The sequence below is a fragment of the Anopheles nili genome, chromosome X (assembly GCF_943737925.1).
Source record: "Anopheles nili chromosome X, idAnoNiliSN_F5_01, whole genome shotgun sequence".
In the NCBI taxonomy this organism is placed as follows: Eukaryota; Metazoa; Arthropoda; class Insecta; order Diptera; family Culicidae; genus Anopheles; species Anopheles nili.
The window spans coordinates 4,638,195-4,655,468 of NC_071293.1; the positions used below are offsets into that span (position 1 = coordinate 4,638,195).

The window sequence follows — 17,274 nt, forward strand, 5'->3', positions numbered from 1 at the left end:
GGAAGCCAACCTCACAGAGAGCTCCATAAAAAAACACATTTTAAAAATATGCAACGTTTTCTTCTTTCCGGGTCCGTACCGAAACGTGTAGGATACTTTCCTGTTGCTTTGGTGCATAGTGTCGCAAGATATTCCAACACGCTATCTTAACCCATCCCAAAAGGCTTATCAGTAACTGGAAGGACCACCATTTTTTTGTGCAATTTGTCCATTATCTCAACCGCCATCTACCGGCGTTTTCGTGTACTACTGCACGTATCATGAAGCGAACGAAACAGGACGCGCCATGGAAACTGTACCTTCTCAGTGCACCTTTCTTCCACCGTGTGTAAGAAACCCGCCGGATGTTTAGGCGAAGTAGCGAGCAATAAAAAAGAAAAGAACCGCCAGCAACCTTGAATCCCATTCAAACCCGAAAAACGCAACGGAAACCCTCGCCACTTCTCGGTGTGTTCGCGCTTTTTTTATTTTTGGCAAATTTTGGAAGTCGAACCGAGTCACCGGGAGCAGGAGAAGTTGTGAAGTTGCGGAAGAGAAGCAGCTGGTTGCCAGGTACAGGGCACATACATACACACAAAATGGTGCGCTGTCTCGATGGAAAAGGGGCAAGGAACGAAAGAACAACAAAAAAAAAAACAACAAACCCAACGCCATCGAGAGGGCTCGGGAAATCTAACGTCCCGAAAAAACAAAAGACCGAAGCACGATAGCTGTTCATCAAGATGGGTGGCTGGTAGGGTGAAGAAGAAGGGGAGCGGGGGGAGGAAGGAGGTCTGAGCACACTCAAACATACACGCACACATGCGAAGAATGGCTCAGCACCCGGTGGTGGTGCAGGAAAACCGGCCGCGGGAGAGGAAAAACCGCCAAAAATAAGCAAAATTCAACCCCTTCTTTTGGCAGCAGCAACCCTTCGCTCGAAAGGACACGTGGAGATGGCTGTTTTTTTGGCTTTTTTTTTTCAATGCATAAGGCGCGCAACTGCAGGTTTTAAGGGGACGCCCTTGCTTCGTTTTTGGGAAGGTGGCTGGGAGCAAGGAAACTTTAGCAAATGCACTGCGTGGTGAATATAGAAAATGGGAACAAAAAACGCAGTATGGTGCAGTAAAAAAACGAACCTAGCTGACTACATCGAAGGGGGTTTGAAGCCTTATGTAACACGTGTCTCGAGTTCGACGTGTCCTCAGCACGAGGAACTCCAGAGAGGTTGCTAAATTTGGCTCACACACACACACACACACCCGGATCTTTGCGAACACGGAGCAACGTCCTGGGGTTCTAAGTTCTTTGGTGGTCTTTTCTATCGACTTCTGAGGCTACCTGAAGACCGGTCTTTTGACTGACTTAAACACGTGCGACCAATAACGGTGCACTGAGGCAAAGTTGGAGATTTTTGAGATAACGAGCCAGGTCTCATCTTCGAGGTGTTGAATGATGTATTGCTTTCTCACGCGCTTGCTTGCTAAGCGGTGTGATAGAGTTGGATGACCTTTAGGACCTTTCGGACATAACCTCACGTGAATTTCTGGAGCCCAAATTTCCAATATTCCAAACATCTGCTCCCTCCATCTGCGTGGGCTTAAAACCCGAGATAAGCGACACTACTTTCTCGAGAGCATCACGTTCCAAAATTCCACCATCAAGATCCGTTTCCACAGCTCGCAACACCTCTCCACTGACTGACGCAAGGCGATTCCAGGTAATTCCTTCGCCGCAGAAAGGTAGCACGGCACAAAAAAACGAGTCATATCAAGCACCGTTGCTGCGATCGCAATTACCAGGCGTTTCGGATCGCGAAAACCGTCAAGAGCGATCTGTCCTCCAGGGGACCGTTCGTGCGCGGGACGTCGCGCAATTCCGGGGCTAATTACGGGTCCTACGGTGTTTTGCCCACCCCGCATGAGGGTGGGGGGGGGGTGTGTTTGATTGCGGTCACATCCAACCCCCTCCCTGCACCCACCGGATCCGGATTTATGCTCCCAGGGCGGGGAGTTGAGAAATAAAACGGAACTAAAAAAAATAATAAATAAACGAACTTCAATCGCATACGCGCGCTCATATACCGGCCACGCGCAAGAGAGCTCGTAATATCACATTTTCACTTGCTTCCTCCTCTCCTCCACCCGGGCACCAACCCCTTTGGCTCACGAAGCGCAAGGAATGCGCCCTCACTGCACTTGCAAACTCCCACTAATTGCGAGCCACCACGCGCGCGCGTGTGGCCCTCTCCCGCTTGTCAGCTTTCTCCCCGGGGGAGCAGGAAGGGTTCGGCTGAAGCTTTTACCCCAAAGGCGGGGGTGAGTGGAAAAGTTGCCTTCCCGCAACGCGCCCACGCTGTGTTGATAGGCCACCCCACGGGGTGCGCACGCGCGCGTAATGCACTTTGCACTTTCCAAAAAGCAGCGAATCCGAATCGAAGCGCTCCAAAGGGGGTGTGTGCTTTAAATTTCGCTCCCTTTTTTTTCTTTCTACCAAAACCCCCGAGGAAAAATTGCACCCCGAGGAGGGTTTGATGTTGAGGACACGCCGACGATCGCCAGTAGAATGGAGTTCCTGCGCAACGGACTGATCAACGCAAGCTAACGCACGCGCCTCGGTTGCGTACGCACTTTTATACACGCACCACCACCCCCAGTGAGGGGTGCGTTTGTTGGGTGGGTCGGAAAATAGGGGAAAGAACTAGAAGCCTTCCGCGAGACCGAGAGATAGGGAAGAAGAAGAAAAAATGCCACCATGCGAAAGAAAACATTCCTGCGTAGAAATTTGTTTGCAAGGGCTGCGCGAGTGGAGTGGAGAAATGAAAAGGGAACTTGCGAAACAACCCCCGGGCACAGCCTCACGCACACTCAGGGGGAGCAAATGAAACAACCAAAAACGCTAGCAGTCCAGTGGGGGCTCGGGGGTGGAATGTTAAAATATTCAACCCCTTTTCGGGTCTTCCTCTGCCAGCTATATACACATCTAGAGCAACAGTAACTGCCTCTTATCTATGCGCGCGGTGTTGTGCTTTCTCGCTCGCACCCCCTCGAGGGTCTTGCGTTCTCTCTCCCTTTCGCTTCCACACGCATACAAACGCGCACGCAGAATGCGAATAGATTTTCGTGCGTTAGACCACGGGGCCGCCGCACATTTTTGGGCGGTTGTTGCTAATGGGTCTGGATTGACCCTCTTCTTCTATCTCTCTCTCTCTCTCTCTCTCTCTCTCCCGCACTCATTCTCTCTGTCTTTCTTTTTGATTTGACCGAGGAGGCATCTAACGCAACAAAAAAAAAACACACACACACAGCGGGTGCGTTTCGTCATTGGGGCTCGCACTTTTTGATAGATCCAAACCGAAGTACACCCCTCTCCCCGTACCATGCCCTCTCTGACCCCGCTTTCCCCCGTCTAGCCAGCATCTATATTCTCCTACACGCACACACGGCCCTCCGGTGGTCAATTTGGAGGAGAAATATAAATTCATATTAATTCCACCAAACGCGATCGGATCGAGGAAGGCAGGCGGAGGGAGGCAGAGAGGATGCAGGAAAGGAAAGGCGGAGAAGAAGAGAAAGAGAGGGGGGGGGGTTCAGTTCAAGGTTTCTGGTTTTTTTTTTCGGTGGCTTGTTTGTAGCCTACACCAAGCCATCACTCCCTCTTACAGGGAGGAAGCCAACGAGCGCGTTCGCACAGTTCATTGACCCCGCGTGCTATCTCGCTCTAGCGTTCGGTTCGTCGCAGGAAGCAAACAGAGCAACAAAAAAAAATGGACCGATTTTGGGTGTCCGCGAAACTGCGACCTCCTCGGGTTTTGGGGACCGGACTTATCTTTATCCTGCGCGAGGGCCAGCCTTAACTTTGGCGCGTCTTTTAGGGATTTAGCCTTCGAGCAGATGTTGGAAGTTCCCTTTTTCCTTTCTGTGGGCGGGAAAGAGAGGTGCGTGGGGTGAGAAACAACATCATGATCCACCAAAACCCATCCACAGAAGTTTGTGTTTAACTCGGGATGTTTAATTCCCCTTAACTCCCTTTAGCTAGACGTAGCTGAGCTATTTGATCTTTATTATCTTTCTTTTTCTTTTCATTTATATCGTCAGAATCTTGCGACTTGAAAGGGAGTAGACTCGAAAGACACACACACCGCGTGGTATCGTACACCCAAATTAACAAACCCTAATTGCAACCCCCCAGCATCCTGTAGTTGACAAGAAGATATGCTGTCATTTCTGCTTTTAATTTAACCCAATTTAGACATCGATCGAGACCTTCGGAGAAACCACACCACAGACGCTAATACAAGCTTCTAACCACCGCGGTATAAACCTAATCGAAGCAGCCAACGAAGGCCCCATTTTGCTATTTGGCACGGCTATCGCTTCATTCGCCTTCAACAGTTACGGTGCGTGGCTGAACTTTGGAGCTGGGCTAATGAAGAAGTAGAAGAGCAGGGTGGCACGATAGTCCAGGGGGGGTTGTGTGTGATGGCACACGCATACAAATGGAAGATAAGATTTCGGTGGAGAACCTCTCTACGCAGCGTGTGACGACGACCGCACCCCGGGGGCTGGCTTTAGGGTGCCGGTCGGAAGAGGTGAGTGAGGTTTTTTTATAATCTCAACCCTCCATTCTTCTGTCTGCCAACCACCGCATCTAGCTCGCGCATCCGAGTGTGGAGGGAAAAATAGCAACCGGATGATGCAATGAATGGGAGGAAAGAAAACGCCGAAAGAAATAAAAATCACACGCATGATATACGGCAGAAGGGAAGAACGCGCAGGGCGGTGGTGTTATGGGCGAAAGAGAGGTTTTGTTCAAAGAATGCCAAATGGAAAGTTTGGGTTGAGAGCAGAGACAAGCAACCAAAAAAAAACTCCCATAAATGAAGTCAGAATGGCACTGCCAAGAGAGTATGATATCGAAGTCTATGACATAACTGAGCGTTTACAAAAAAAACAACAGCTTTAAGAGGTGACGCAGGTCACTTACAATCAATTAATCGATTTTTAGCTTACAGCTTCAATTACTCAGCAGGTATTTGTGATGGATTTGGGGCTAGTTGGGTCTCATCTATTACATCTCCTAACTCCTTAATGCTCCACAAGAAGTGACAGTTCTGCGTCGATGACAACAATGGCGGCATCTTCCCAACATCGATCGTCAGGAAGTACACGCGAGTTGTGTGTGCGTGTGTGTTCTACGAGACAGGAAGGACAGGAAAGGGGGGAGAGGGTATGGGGGGTGGAAGAGGGAGGCTTTGCAAATTAAATTCGCAAATGCGTGTGCAGGCTCTCTTCTGCCTTGCGTGCTATTCTACTGCGTTAGCTTCTCCTGCTTGTGTGTGTTTGTGCGTGTTTTGAGGGGGGTGTGGGGGTTTGGGCGGGAGGTGCCGGTTGCTAATAAATCGAAATTCGCTTCGCTGCTCTTCCTTCCCCTCCCGCCGCTCCTCCACCCACTCGTCGCCCTGCTCCGTTCTGCTGTTGTAAAAAAAAAACACACACAAACCATTCTTTACTTCTGCTCCACGTCAATTAGTGCACGCGGCGTTACCATGCGTTACCGGCAGAACGTGCGTGTGCGTGAGAATGGGAAAGAGAAGGCAGACGGTTGCTTTCAGGTCCTCCCCACCCCCCATCCCCACCCCCTACTCCACACCAACAACGTATTCCCCGATTCGTACCTCATCTGTCAGTTTCTCCAACAAAAGCGCGAGCTAGGAAGAGTTGCCAAAAAAAAACAAGAAAAAAAAGCGCGCTTAGCTGATAGCCACCCCCTTCCCCTACCCACCCACCCACCCCCTTCCAGTAAGCATTCCTCCCCTTCTCGCTCTATCGCTTACCATCGCGAGCGATCTATAGTTCTCCTCACTCTTTCTCTCCCTACGCGTGTGCGTTCAACTTCGCAACTGGTGGTTGGACTTTTTTTTTTTTGACAGCCCTTCTCCACCCTCCACGCGTACCATCCCCCACATTTCCCCATGCGCTAAAGGGGGTGTGCGTTTCGAACCGGACCAAAGCGCTGATATAAAAGGGTGAGGGAAGAGGGGAGAGGGGGGGGGGAGAGGCGGGACCCCGAATGGCGGCACCTTGACATTCGCACAGAGGCCGCCGCGCACGCACACACTATTAGGCGCGAGAGTTCATTGGCCCCAACACGATCCGTTTCGCACTGCGTGGACCGAGAGATAGACCCCTCGGGGGGACGGTTGGAGGGGGAGGGGGGGGGGGTTATTTTGTACCCCCACCCTTTTTTTTTTTATTTGGGAGGGATAGGAAACAAGAGCACACACACAAAAAAAAGAAAAGAAAAGGCTAACAAACACGACCCTGGGCGCGGACGACGCATTTTGCGGACCAATGCTTTGAAATTAAGATGAGCGATTTCCGTTCCGTCTTCGCTACTCGACTAACGAGCTGAGCGTTAAAAAAAGGCAGGATTTGCTTCTATTCCGCAGGACGTCTTGGGCGTGCTCAGGAGATTATGGCGGCTGACGTCAAAAGGCAACAGGTAGCCAACTCCGCCAGCAACCGAAGCCTGGAAGCGAAACGAGTGATCGTAAATGTCGCTGGGGGAGGGATAATTTATGAAGGAAATTGATTCCTTGATCGCAAGCAATCAAACGTTAGAGACGTTCGGGACGGTTCAATCCTCACGAGACGGAAAATGTGATTTATGAGGTGATCGGGATCCATATCGTGTTGTGAGGGATCGTAAAAAGTCGCACCTCCTGGTGCGGTAAAACGTCAAAGTGACAGCGCGATTTCGATATGGCACTCGACGATTATGAGCCGGTGAATGCCCGGGAAGATGCGCTAAATTGAGGCTAACCCATCGAAGTTATATGGCGTTGCTAAGTTTCTAAACTGCCGTCATAAAACCCACGGCGGTTGTCCCGCTGAGCGAGGGATGAAATTCCATTCCGAAACAACAACGGATGGAGCCCAAAAAAAAAAAAGGCGGAATAATACGAAGAAAGGAAGCAACATTTAATCCATGCTTCTCAAGCGTGTTCTTCATCTGCTTCTGCTTTCTGCCATCCATTGCGTGAACAAGGAAGCGCCCGCCTATCGGGAACGGGTGAGGCGATGTTGATGAAGGTTCCGAAAACGGGGTCTTGCCGAATTTAGCCGCCGAATGTTTTGTGTTTCTTTCTTTTCCCCTTGGTTTCTCTATGTGAATATCCTTGTTGCTTCTCTCGACACTCTGCTGTGTCCCGGCCATCTGCAGGTTTGCCGGATCGCGCGTATTTCTAACCCTTCATCGGTGTCCTTCGCCAGGGAAGTAAGAACCAGAGAAAGAAAACGTAGCCCTCTGTCCCAAAAAAAACTCCCTCAATGTTTCTCCACTGGACGCTTCTACTCCGCGTGATTTATCACAACATCTTCTATGCTCGGACCCATGGTGAATGGGGGTGTGAGGGAGAGGGTAAAATGGACAAGAAGCTCAAGATGTTCCTGCCCCTCGATCTGACTCTTCCTCTTCTGCACCTTTCCCGCAAGAGCAAGAGCACGTTGGGAATTCACCAACGACAACTCCAACGGCGATCGTTGGGGTTCTTTTTTTTTGCAAACGTTAGATATTCGCAAAGAAAGAGAGCGCGATAGCGACCATTTGGGCGAAGGGGTGGAAAACGACACGCAAAGCACATGTCGGAGCCCCTAACGCGGCATATGTGCGTGTGCTTGGAAAGAAACGCAGAAAACCCTCCCGAAAAGCGAGATGGAGTCACAAACGGCAAATGGGATCCGAAACCGGCACGGAACGGGCTTGTGGAAAGGCGAACGCAACACCCGTCATTCTAATCGCTCGCACGTATTGGTGTGCACGAACGCGTATCAACCGGGTGCGTAAGGTTTGGCCGTGAGGAGGGGGATATCTAAGCCCCCCCAAGCCTGCAAAAAAGAAAAATGACCGCTCAACACCTGCGCGCGCGCGTTCGTGTGGAGGTTTGGTGTGCGTGCGTCTAGATCGGTTCTGGATTACGCATGTTCCACCAATACACCCGTTAATGTGGATGGAGAGTGTGGGAGACGAGCTAGGTTTGCCAAAAATTCACCCTCAAGCCCGGTCAGCACACGCGTGGGCACGCAAAAAATAATGTTAAGCAGTCTGAAACCCTCCTTTTGTTCAAGAACACGTATAAACACTCGTAAAACGCCTGACGAACAATGTAGAACTCGTACGATTGATTGTTTAGAAACCACGCATCAAGAGAAACTCTAGGAACACAAAATGAAGTAATTCTAAAATTAAGCGCCCGTCGCCAGTACGTGACTTGACATCTTGGGGCATTTGCTAACACATTGTCTATTCCAATCACGTCTGCGTTGGTAGGCAGGCCTCGCTGTGTGCCATTTCAAGGCCAAATCAAGACTCACCGATTCCCTAGCTACGTTACATGCATGAGGCATAAATTTCTCTTTCATTTTCGCTTACGCTGGAGATCAGAACATTTTGAAATAGATCCTAAACCTAGCCTCCGATCCGAGCTGGGAATTCGATCGAAACTTACGACTCCCAGGAAGATGTGGAGCTAATTTGCCAACATCGATGCGATGTCCAGTGTAACGTGCTAGAAGCAAATTTTCATGACGTTACCATCCCCCCGAGAGCCTGAAAGGCGACATGGCATGTAGAGAGGCTCCCGTGTATGCTTGCGAAGATCAAACCGACCGTTAAAAAAGGGCCCCCATAAAAACTGGAACACGTCGCACATTTTCAGCCCACACCCGCTCCAGAGATCCTCCAGAGCTTTGTCATACCTCTGTGCAGAAACCATCGGTCGAAGACATACGGCATCGGGTGGGCACGTGCAACTCATGTTTCTTAATGAAGTCCGAAGTCATGTATTGCCTCCGGAAGGCCAACCCCGGTTGCGCTTAAGTCCCATATACCACACGACCTCAGAAAAACCCACCACCAGAGGGACGGACACCTCCCGGACGGTAAAACATGACACCTTCACGATGGGGAGAGAGCTTATCGGTACAGTAATTAGCATCACGGTCGTCGCGGTACGGTGGAGACTTGCTGCTTATAGATTCATCTCCCGCAGGATAGCGCAGATCTCGAGCTCAACGTTCGGTTGTGATGCAAATGAGCCGAACGCGCCCCTGCGCTCCGTTTATCAATTAACCCCGGGGGGAACTTCTTGGGTGAGTGAGGCCACAAATTAAGGATCTCCCGCGACTGGTGGTGATTGTTTCCTTTTTCGTTCCGCTTTTCGAGGGAACCCGCACAAATGGGAGCTGATGTCTGGTTCGAAGATCCATAAATCATGGCGTACCTTTGTCGACGTACTGACGCATCGAGGGCTCTTCTGGAGCAAGTTCTGGAGCACTTAGCGCCGCGAGCTGCCCATGAGCATGCCCAGCGAAGCTAGCCGCGAAACATGCTAAGGTCACTTCGGCACCAGGAACGAGAGCATAGCCCGAGGTGTCGCTGAGATGCATGCGAGAGTTTTCGAGCAGCTTTTCCAAACGCCCCCGCGGTTGTGTTCGTTTGCTCCCTTCTCTGGAGCAACACCGTTTTCCGAAAGTGCGCCAGTTAAGCAACACATCCCTGACCTGGGACAACATTGGGGGAGTTATGGTCCATCCGTGGGAGGAAGCAGAAAGCCTGAAGTGGAGGTCGGGAACAGGTTGTGGAGGCGAAAGCGAGCGTCGTGTGTGAGTGGTGCGCGATGTTGTAGGCTTCTCAGTGCCCCGCGGAAATACGCGCGACTTGGGAGATGTTACGGGTATGATAATGAGAGGAGGATATGCGCAGAAGCAACAACAACAATAGCAACAAAAAACACGACACTCAGCGAAGCCGGGGGGGGGGGAGGAGAAGGAAAGAAGAGGGATGTGTAGGGCGTTTCGGAGGGAGGCGTAAGAAATTTGAGCACGCCGGAACCCTTCTGCTTAACTGGCGCACACATTTCTCGCGGGCAATATACCAGCGCTGCGTGGCGTGTGAGATCGCGAACGCGTGGGAGGTGGTGGGTGGTGTGTGCGAGACCGTTTTCCCTTTGGGTTGGTGGATGAAGGAGAGAGAGGAAAGGAGGGGGAGGAGGGAAGCTGCTCCAACCGGCAGCCCGCGGGCAGGTCGTATATCCCGAAAGGAATCGCCAGCTACCATCGTGAAAACGAGCTACACCGCAACGCATTCGTTGAACTCTGATATTGGGTGTGTCAAAAAGTTCGCTCCAAAAGGATCGAGAGATATTGATTGAACTACCTATTGCGTAAGAGTTTCTTCAGGGTATTAACTCTAGCTTAAATAACCGAAGTGACAATGCATTAAAGCGTAGTTGTCCTTAAAATCACGCTGGAATGAAACACTAAATGAAAGACCTAAAATTTCCATCAAAATTAAGGACTAGTTTATGTACACGAAGAGCTCAAAGCTTTTAGGGCGATTGTCTTTGTATAGAATGGTTTATATTAAAAACTAGCTACAATACAAGTACACAAACGTTTACTTTCAGACATACCCCAGAGCTCTAGATCCCAGCAAACCTCTGAGAACTTCGGACCCGGACATTATCGTGCCAATATTTAGAGCGGTGCTTCATTTTGATGTTTTTCCCACCTCACCCAACAGACCAGTCAGTGGGGGTGGGTGTGTGTTGGGTACTTGATAGCTATATACACGTACTCCTAGGCAGACCTAAACTCGCTTCGGAAAGGCCCATCCACAATGCCCTTCCGGCGCGAGTAAAATGCATTTCTTTGCAACCATTCCGGAGATAGGATAGAACAAAGCGAAACAACGCGCTAGTGCAATAAAAAGCACTCTCCGAACAAGGGGGGAGCAATCGTGGTGTGTGCTTAGGTAACGTACCTTGTGCTCTTCCAATTGCCTGAGGCGCCGTGGAGGAGAATTGCGTTCACGGAAAAATAGAAGCAAAAAAAAAACGAGACAAAACCCGCGACGCGCGCAAAAGCAGCTCACGCACTCTCCATACAGCGTGGGAGTGAGCGAAATAGGGGCACACAACACGCCTGCAACGAAAGATCGCGGAAACTCCGCGTGATCTTCTGCCGAATAGCAAGCCAAGATAGGATTGACTGAGGACGACGACGACGTCCTGCCACGGCACGAGCAAGCAGATTACAGTGCGTTGTTTGCCGCAGGAGTACGTGACGTGAGATGGCATCATAAAAAGAAGCTCTAGCCCTCGCGAGATAGACGCGGCGTGTCCTGACGACGAAGAAGACGTCCGGGAGAAGCAGCCGCTATCGCCCGCCAGGGGGCGCGTTTGCTCCACAACGACGACGGAGGGAAGATCCATCGCTCTGGGCTTCTGGCAGAGAAGATGCCAGCGCGTGAGACTCCCACACGGGAAGATCGCAGGTACGTGCCCTGGTTTAGGTCACGTTCGTGGACTTCTAAGACCCTGCCCTTGTGCGCCCCTCCCCTAAAAGGGACCCACACGAGGGGTGGAAAATAAAAAAAAAAAAACAAAGGCGCAGAGTCCCGAACGAAATGATGTTACGCCAACTTCTGGAGTAGGCACATACTACAGGAGGTGTTCCATTTCCCTTTGCCAAAGGGATGGAAAAACAAGCATCAAAAGGGTTGAAAAGAAAGCGAAAAAAAATCACAGTACCACGAATGGACGTTGTGGGTGCACTATGGAACATCTCTCTCTCTCTCTCTCTCGCTCTCTCTGCGTGCGAACCAGTACTTTGAAGGGCCGTAGCACGGTGTTGTGACGTCTGGGACCTGAGCATGAACACGCGCTGTTGGCAATTGTTGGCGCGTCTCGCGGCTTGTTGCGTTTCTCTATGCCCCTTCTGCCGCCCCGGGGGGTTCGTCCCTTCATCCCTTAAGCACCACCCCCTAACTAATGTCCTCCACAGCCAGAGAAACTCCTTTGTTTCCGACTGGTTCGCCCGTGAGCGAAAGAGAAAGCGAGTTGGTGTGTACGCATACCATCACGCCCTATCCCTTTAACCTTCGCTTACACCACGGGAGAGATGGGGAACCGTTAGGAGCCGATCCGTTTATTTCCGAACTCCTGCTCACCCTCCCCCCCCCCCCCCCCCCTTACCCTCTCTTAAGCGTGGTTTTGTGGTTTTCTTCCTTCAAAAGGGTGGGATTTTTTCTCTTCTGCTCTTCTCCTGATTGTGTTTCGCGTACAGCATCGGTGCAATTTCGTGCTGGGGGGAAAGCTCGGATGGTGCATAATATACTATTGATGCGATTATCTTCCCCTCCACTCTCCTCCCCTCAACTTCCTTGCGGGGCCCCGCCATCGCATCGATCATGTGCGTCCGGGGGATCGTTCTCCATTTTTTTTTTTTTTTGGTTTTGCAAAACGCGTGTCGTGACGCTGATGATCCCCAAGCGAAGGAAGTCAGACCTTGATGATGAGGACGCGATGAGCGCCGCAATGGAGCAAACAAACAAAGCAACGCAAGGATAAAAAATAAAAAGCTCACGAATCCCCGCGGAAAGTCGCGCGAATCGTGATCGGCGGGGTCGCCTCGGTTCTGGGCGATAATTCGTGGAAATACGCGCGCGAGACAAAGACAGGTACAGCCGTGGCATCCCACCCATGCACGTCAGTGTCCACGCATCGAGCATGAGAAAAGCCACGGCATTTTCCACCGGCGAAAGGGGGGGGGCTGTTGGTGCAGTTGCGCTTTTGTCTATTTTCCATGCGAGGTGATCTGCTCACGAAGCTCACGACCGGCAGCAGGATTTGGAGCAGTCGGCGTGAGATCTGCTGATCTGAAGAGCGCAACTCAGCCTGGAGGTCAAACGGTTCTACAACCTACCAGGAACTTGAAGGCGTGCTTCGGTTAAAAGGCTTACGGCTAATTACTGCCGCTTGGGAGGTGCTTTTTTGTTTGCGAGTCACGAAGAAACGTCAGCAAGCGGCTATCGGTTTTCGATCGCAAACGTTCGAATAGAAGCGAAATCAGTTGATAAGAAATGCTCTTTAATTAGCTGTTGATGCTCAAAACGTTCACTAGCATGCTTTAAGCATCAAACTCTGTAAAGCTTAATCTAAAAATAAAATAAACTTGCATTTTTTTTAACAAAACAGACGAAAGCTCGTCCATCGCTCTATTTATATCATCTGCACCGTTTTGTCCGTAAAAGTGTTACGGATTCTTAAGGAAGCCAAGAGCTGCCAGCACGTGCCGTGTACGATCGCGTGAAGGACTCTCTGACCATTCCCAACCCTTCAGCGACAACTTACCTTGTGGGCTCGGATGGAGGCGCCCTCTGAGCAAGCGAGTGTGACGTCCACCAGACTCTCGTCCTGGAGCAATTGGCTGAACACCCCGAGAAGGTTGGATTGATGATTGTTCCACCTCAAGCAGTAATGCTCACTGCCCATGTCGGTGACAGCTTACGCTGCTGTGGAGAAGAACGAAAGAGAGAGAGAAGAGTGAGTTTGAAATTAGTACGATTCGTCAGGCAGAAGGCGAATAACAAGAGGAAAAGGTGTAAGAAGCAGGCTTTGACATCGTCCAAATATGCGGTGGAGAGTGTTTCGAGCAGAAATTAGCAGCCATCGTCGGCTGGATCGGTTTCTTCTAGCTCTGAAACACCTTCCCTTCGAGAATGAGCAGAACACATGTGCCGATGCGTTAATTAAGAGTCGATTAAACCCCACCCGTACCGTCTCCAATGACGCTCCCTCTACAAGCGCACCGAGTCTCGTTGACTTCGGTTGATTTGTAAATTAGCACCCCGAGAATGGAACCGAAAAGCGGAAAACATCAGCAAATGGAGTTTGCCGTTGAGAGTCCTCGGCAATGGTCAATCAGTTGGGCCCATGTCGGGTGCAGTACTCTCCGATTTCGATGAATATGCTAATGAGACGCGAAAAGTGTATCCCCAAATGACGGTAAAGCGCCGCCTGGTGGAGAAGCCACGAAGCATGCCACAAAAAAAAAACCTTATCGTACTCTTCCAGGGCCACGAGTTTGTTTTGCGAAACGCGCTATTAATTGACCCGAGACCCAGAGCCCATTCGTGGGTGCCCTCTTCCTCTGACATCTACCCCGTTTTCTCTGCTTCACCTGCGCGCGCTTCAACACCTTCTTTTCCGCTGGCCGCAAAAACAGGACCCGCGCAATCGAATGGTAATTTATGCGCCGGAGCCGTTCGATTTTTCCATGTTTCTCTCACTCACGGACTCGCCATTTTGCCGCCACTTTTGGCCAACACTTTGCCCCCCTTTTGCCTTCCTCTACAGCCTCTGGGTAAACCTGCCCTAGAGCACAAATCCATTTTCGCGGCATCTTTCAGAGCGCGTACTCAATTGACGATTGTCAAAATGGCGGCACACACATGTCGATCGGGTGGAAGTGCAGTCGGGGCAGGTTGGTGTTCTTTTTACACCCTTTTTTTGATCCCCCCTCCCCCCACCCCTTTTCCCAAGCACTCTCGGAGGGAGAAAAAGACTTCTGTTTGCCTTTGCAAAGAGGAACCGGGCAAGATGTCAAGCCACCTCTCCTTTCTCTCTCACCTCTCCGCGGACTCTTCTCCACCACATTCATATTTTCCACCGACCCCCCCGTGCGGGAAAAGATATCGCCTTCACCCGCGCGTTTCGCACCTTTTTTCCAACTCCTCTCGTTCACAACCACCCGTCGGGTCCGCCAACAGCGAACCTGACAGCGAACATGCGCTCGTGACAGGCGGGTACACGACGTTGGCGCGGGTTTTGCGCGTTTCTCACCCTTCTTACACTTTCCCGATGCCCACCTCTGGCAACCCCGGATATGATGGAACTCCCCCACACAGATGGGGAGGTTTAGCTCCAGTTTTTATTTGCCGACTTTAAAGCCACGATGCTCAGGAACTCTGCGCGAGCTACAGACAGGGCCAGGTTCGAAACATTACCTGTACCACTATCGGTGACTATTCGATCTAGATGCGCATGGTTCGGGGCTGGATTCGCGCAACATGTCCGTCCGAAGTTCCTATTCAACCCCTTTCCACCGGCAACGTGTGTGATGGATCGATAAGCCATGGACAGGATGCGAGGAGTCCGCGAACATGCTCCAGGAACGATATGGAAATGCGGCACAACATCTCGAGACGCCGGGGGTTTTTTTTTTTGCCGTTGGAGCAAGGATCCTCGTTAACATTGTGACCCTTGCTGAGACGCACTGTGAAGTCTAGGAGGAACCGGCTCTAGCGACATCTTTGACCTGTATTTTTTTAGGGTTATGTTACGGGTATCCAACGAGTCTCACCAGACTTACATGCAGTGTGTAGTTGATTTAATTAAAGCCCTTTTCCATGCATCTTTAAGCGATTGAGGAAACCATTCGAGGCACTTCTTAGCAGTTCCCGTGGATTGTGATGAGCCGAAAAGCTGCACCGCTTGCTGAGGCGTTATCGAGGAGGTTCCTCTCGAACACCGGGTTGGTCTAAGACACTTAGCGAAACGCACTCGACACCTACTCGCACACTCAAGAGCCTCCCAACCCAAGTTCGACTCTTCCGCTTCGATCTTCAACGATAACCTCGCGCGGATGTGCAATCATCGAAGTACGCGGCTTTGCTCGTCTGTTGCATGTAATTGAGCTTCACGCGTGCGCCATCCTTCGGTTTCACCCTTAACAAAAATAAAAGGGGTGAGCGCTTTAGGGCTGGTAGCTTCTAGATCGCAGGCGCCCGATTGGGCGCTGATGGTTGGCGCGTCGCGATCTCTCAACACGCCGTGGAAAGAAAGGCTCACCGGGGCAGATCCGGGAGCGATCTGATCGGAATTGGAGAAGGCGTGTGCGCACGTTGCCGCTGGTTCCAGAGCTAGAGCCGCGATCGGATGTTGCAGATAGGCTCCCACAAGCGAACCAAACCATTTGGGGTGGGAGCAGGAGATCCAGATGCGCACCCGATGGAGGCGTTGAAGACCTGGACCTGGCGCGCATTCCAGCAGTGCCCGTGTGTGTGTGTGTGGGGCTGTTGCGCGCTTATCCGATCACGCGTTGAGTTTCACTCAACACACAGGCCCCCTTGAGTGGTGGAAAGGGATCACGTCTCGCCTGCAGCAGGGCCAACCCCTAAGGGAGGTGCTGACAGATGAGAAGCACCTACGCACGTACACACACACACGCACGCGCGGGCGAGGGTGTATTCAGGAAACAACATCCCAATCGAGCTGCTGCTGATGCGCATGAGCAGATAAGAAAACTCCAGAGGCTGGAGGTCAACGTTGGAGTGCACTTTAGAGCGCGCCCTCTGGCGGAGGACGTTCGAAACCACTCCAGAGGTGTGCTGGTCGTAGATCTTCGACGAGTGCACCTTTTGGGGGTTGGAAGAATCCCCCCAAACAACGTGCTTTCATTGCAATATCCGATCGCGGGTTTTGTGTGGAGATCTAGGCTCACCAGCTTCACAAAAACGTTAGCTCATTATTGCGTACACAAACTCCACGAAACTGGTGCAAGTGTAGTCACCCGTGCGAAGGCCCACGTCTTAACAACACCCTAAGGGAAGTATGACACGTTGTTGCGTTCGCACGTAGCTTGTAATCTGAGGGCGCTAAAGAGAAAAAAAACCAGCTGCTCGAGAAGAGCAAGCGAGAGCGAAAAGGTGGACCTCATTGCGTCTGGATACCGTGATCTATGCGCAAACCATGACTCTAGAGCCCGCGCCTAGGTACGTGACAGTGGTCGAGTGCAGCAAAAAGCCCACGAGAGCCCATGGAACGGACCGGGGGCTCACCAAATGAGTAATGATACACTAATTTAACCGCGCACGGGGGCAAGCGATTTCTCTTCCGGCCTTTCGCGCACCACAACACCGCAGCCTACGGAACCGGGGCCATTTCTTTAACGCCTCGAAGTTGGTGCTCCACTTCCTGCCACCGAGCCCGGACGCGCTATGGTTGGGTGTTGCTGAAGAAAAAGGCGGCTACGGCCAACGATGGCGACGAAAAAAACGCGGCCCTCCTTGGAACGAGATCGAAGAACTGTCGCAACCCACCTATATAGCTTTGCCCGACTAATGACGGGCGCGATGTGTGCGCGCTCGACGAATAAATATAAATTAAGTGCAAGCCGGCAACCGCCACAGCAGCCTTCTGGGGCACTAATTATACGCCGAACGATACCACCTACACCTCCCCCCCCCCTCCCCCTGCCTCCAGGACCTCCCTTGTCTTAACAGGAGGGGGAGTAGAGGGCAGCTTAAAACAAACGACATTTAATCTAACTCCCGCTTGGAAGGGCGGAATGTGGAAAACTTTATGGAGTAGCGTTTAGAAAACTCAAGTATATGTAACAGCTCCGTGGGGCCGGTGGGCACGCGTAGCACGTAACGGACCGCGTAAAACGG

The 17,274-nt window shown here is 51.4% G+C and overlaps 1 protein-coding gene across 1 annotated transcript in view; it reads right to left on the minus strand.

Annotated features, from left to right (window-relative positions):
• Positions 1-13,315, minus strand: part of LOC128728829 (longitudinals lacking protein, isoforms J/P/Q/S/Z) — a 51,662-nt gene extending 38,347 nt beyond the window's left edge. The window contains exon 1 of the mRNA XM_053822478.1: positions 13,175-13,315. Coding sequence (XP_053678453.1) covers positions 13,175-13,315 — 141 coding nt within the window. The remainder of the gene's footprint in view (positions 1-13,174) is intronic.
• Positions 13,316-17,274: the final 3,959 nt, after the last annotated feature.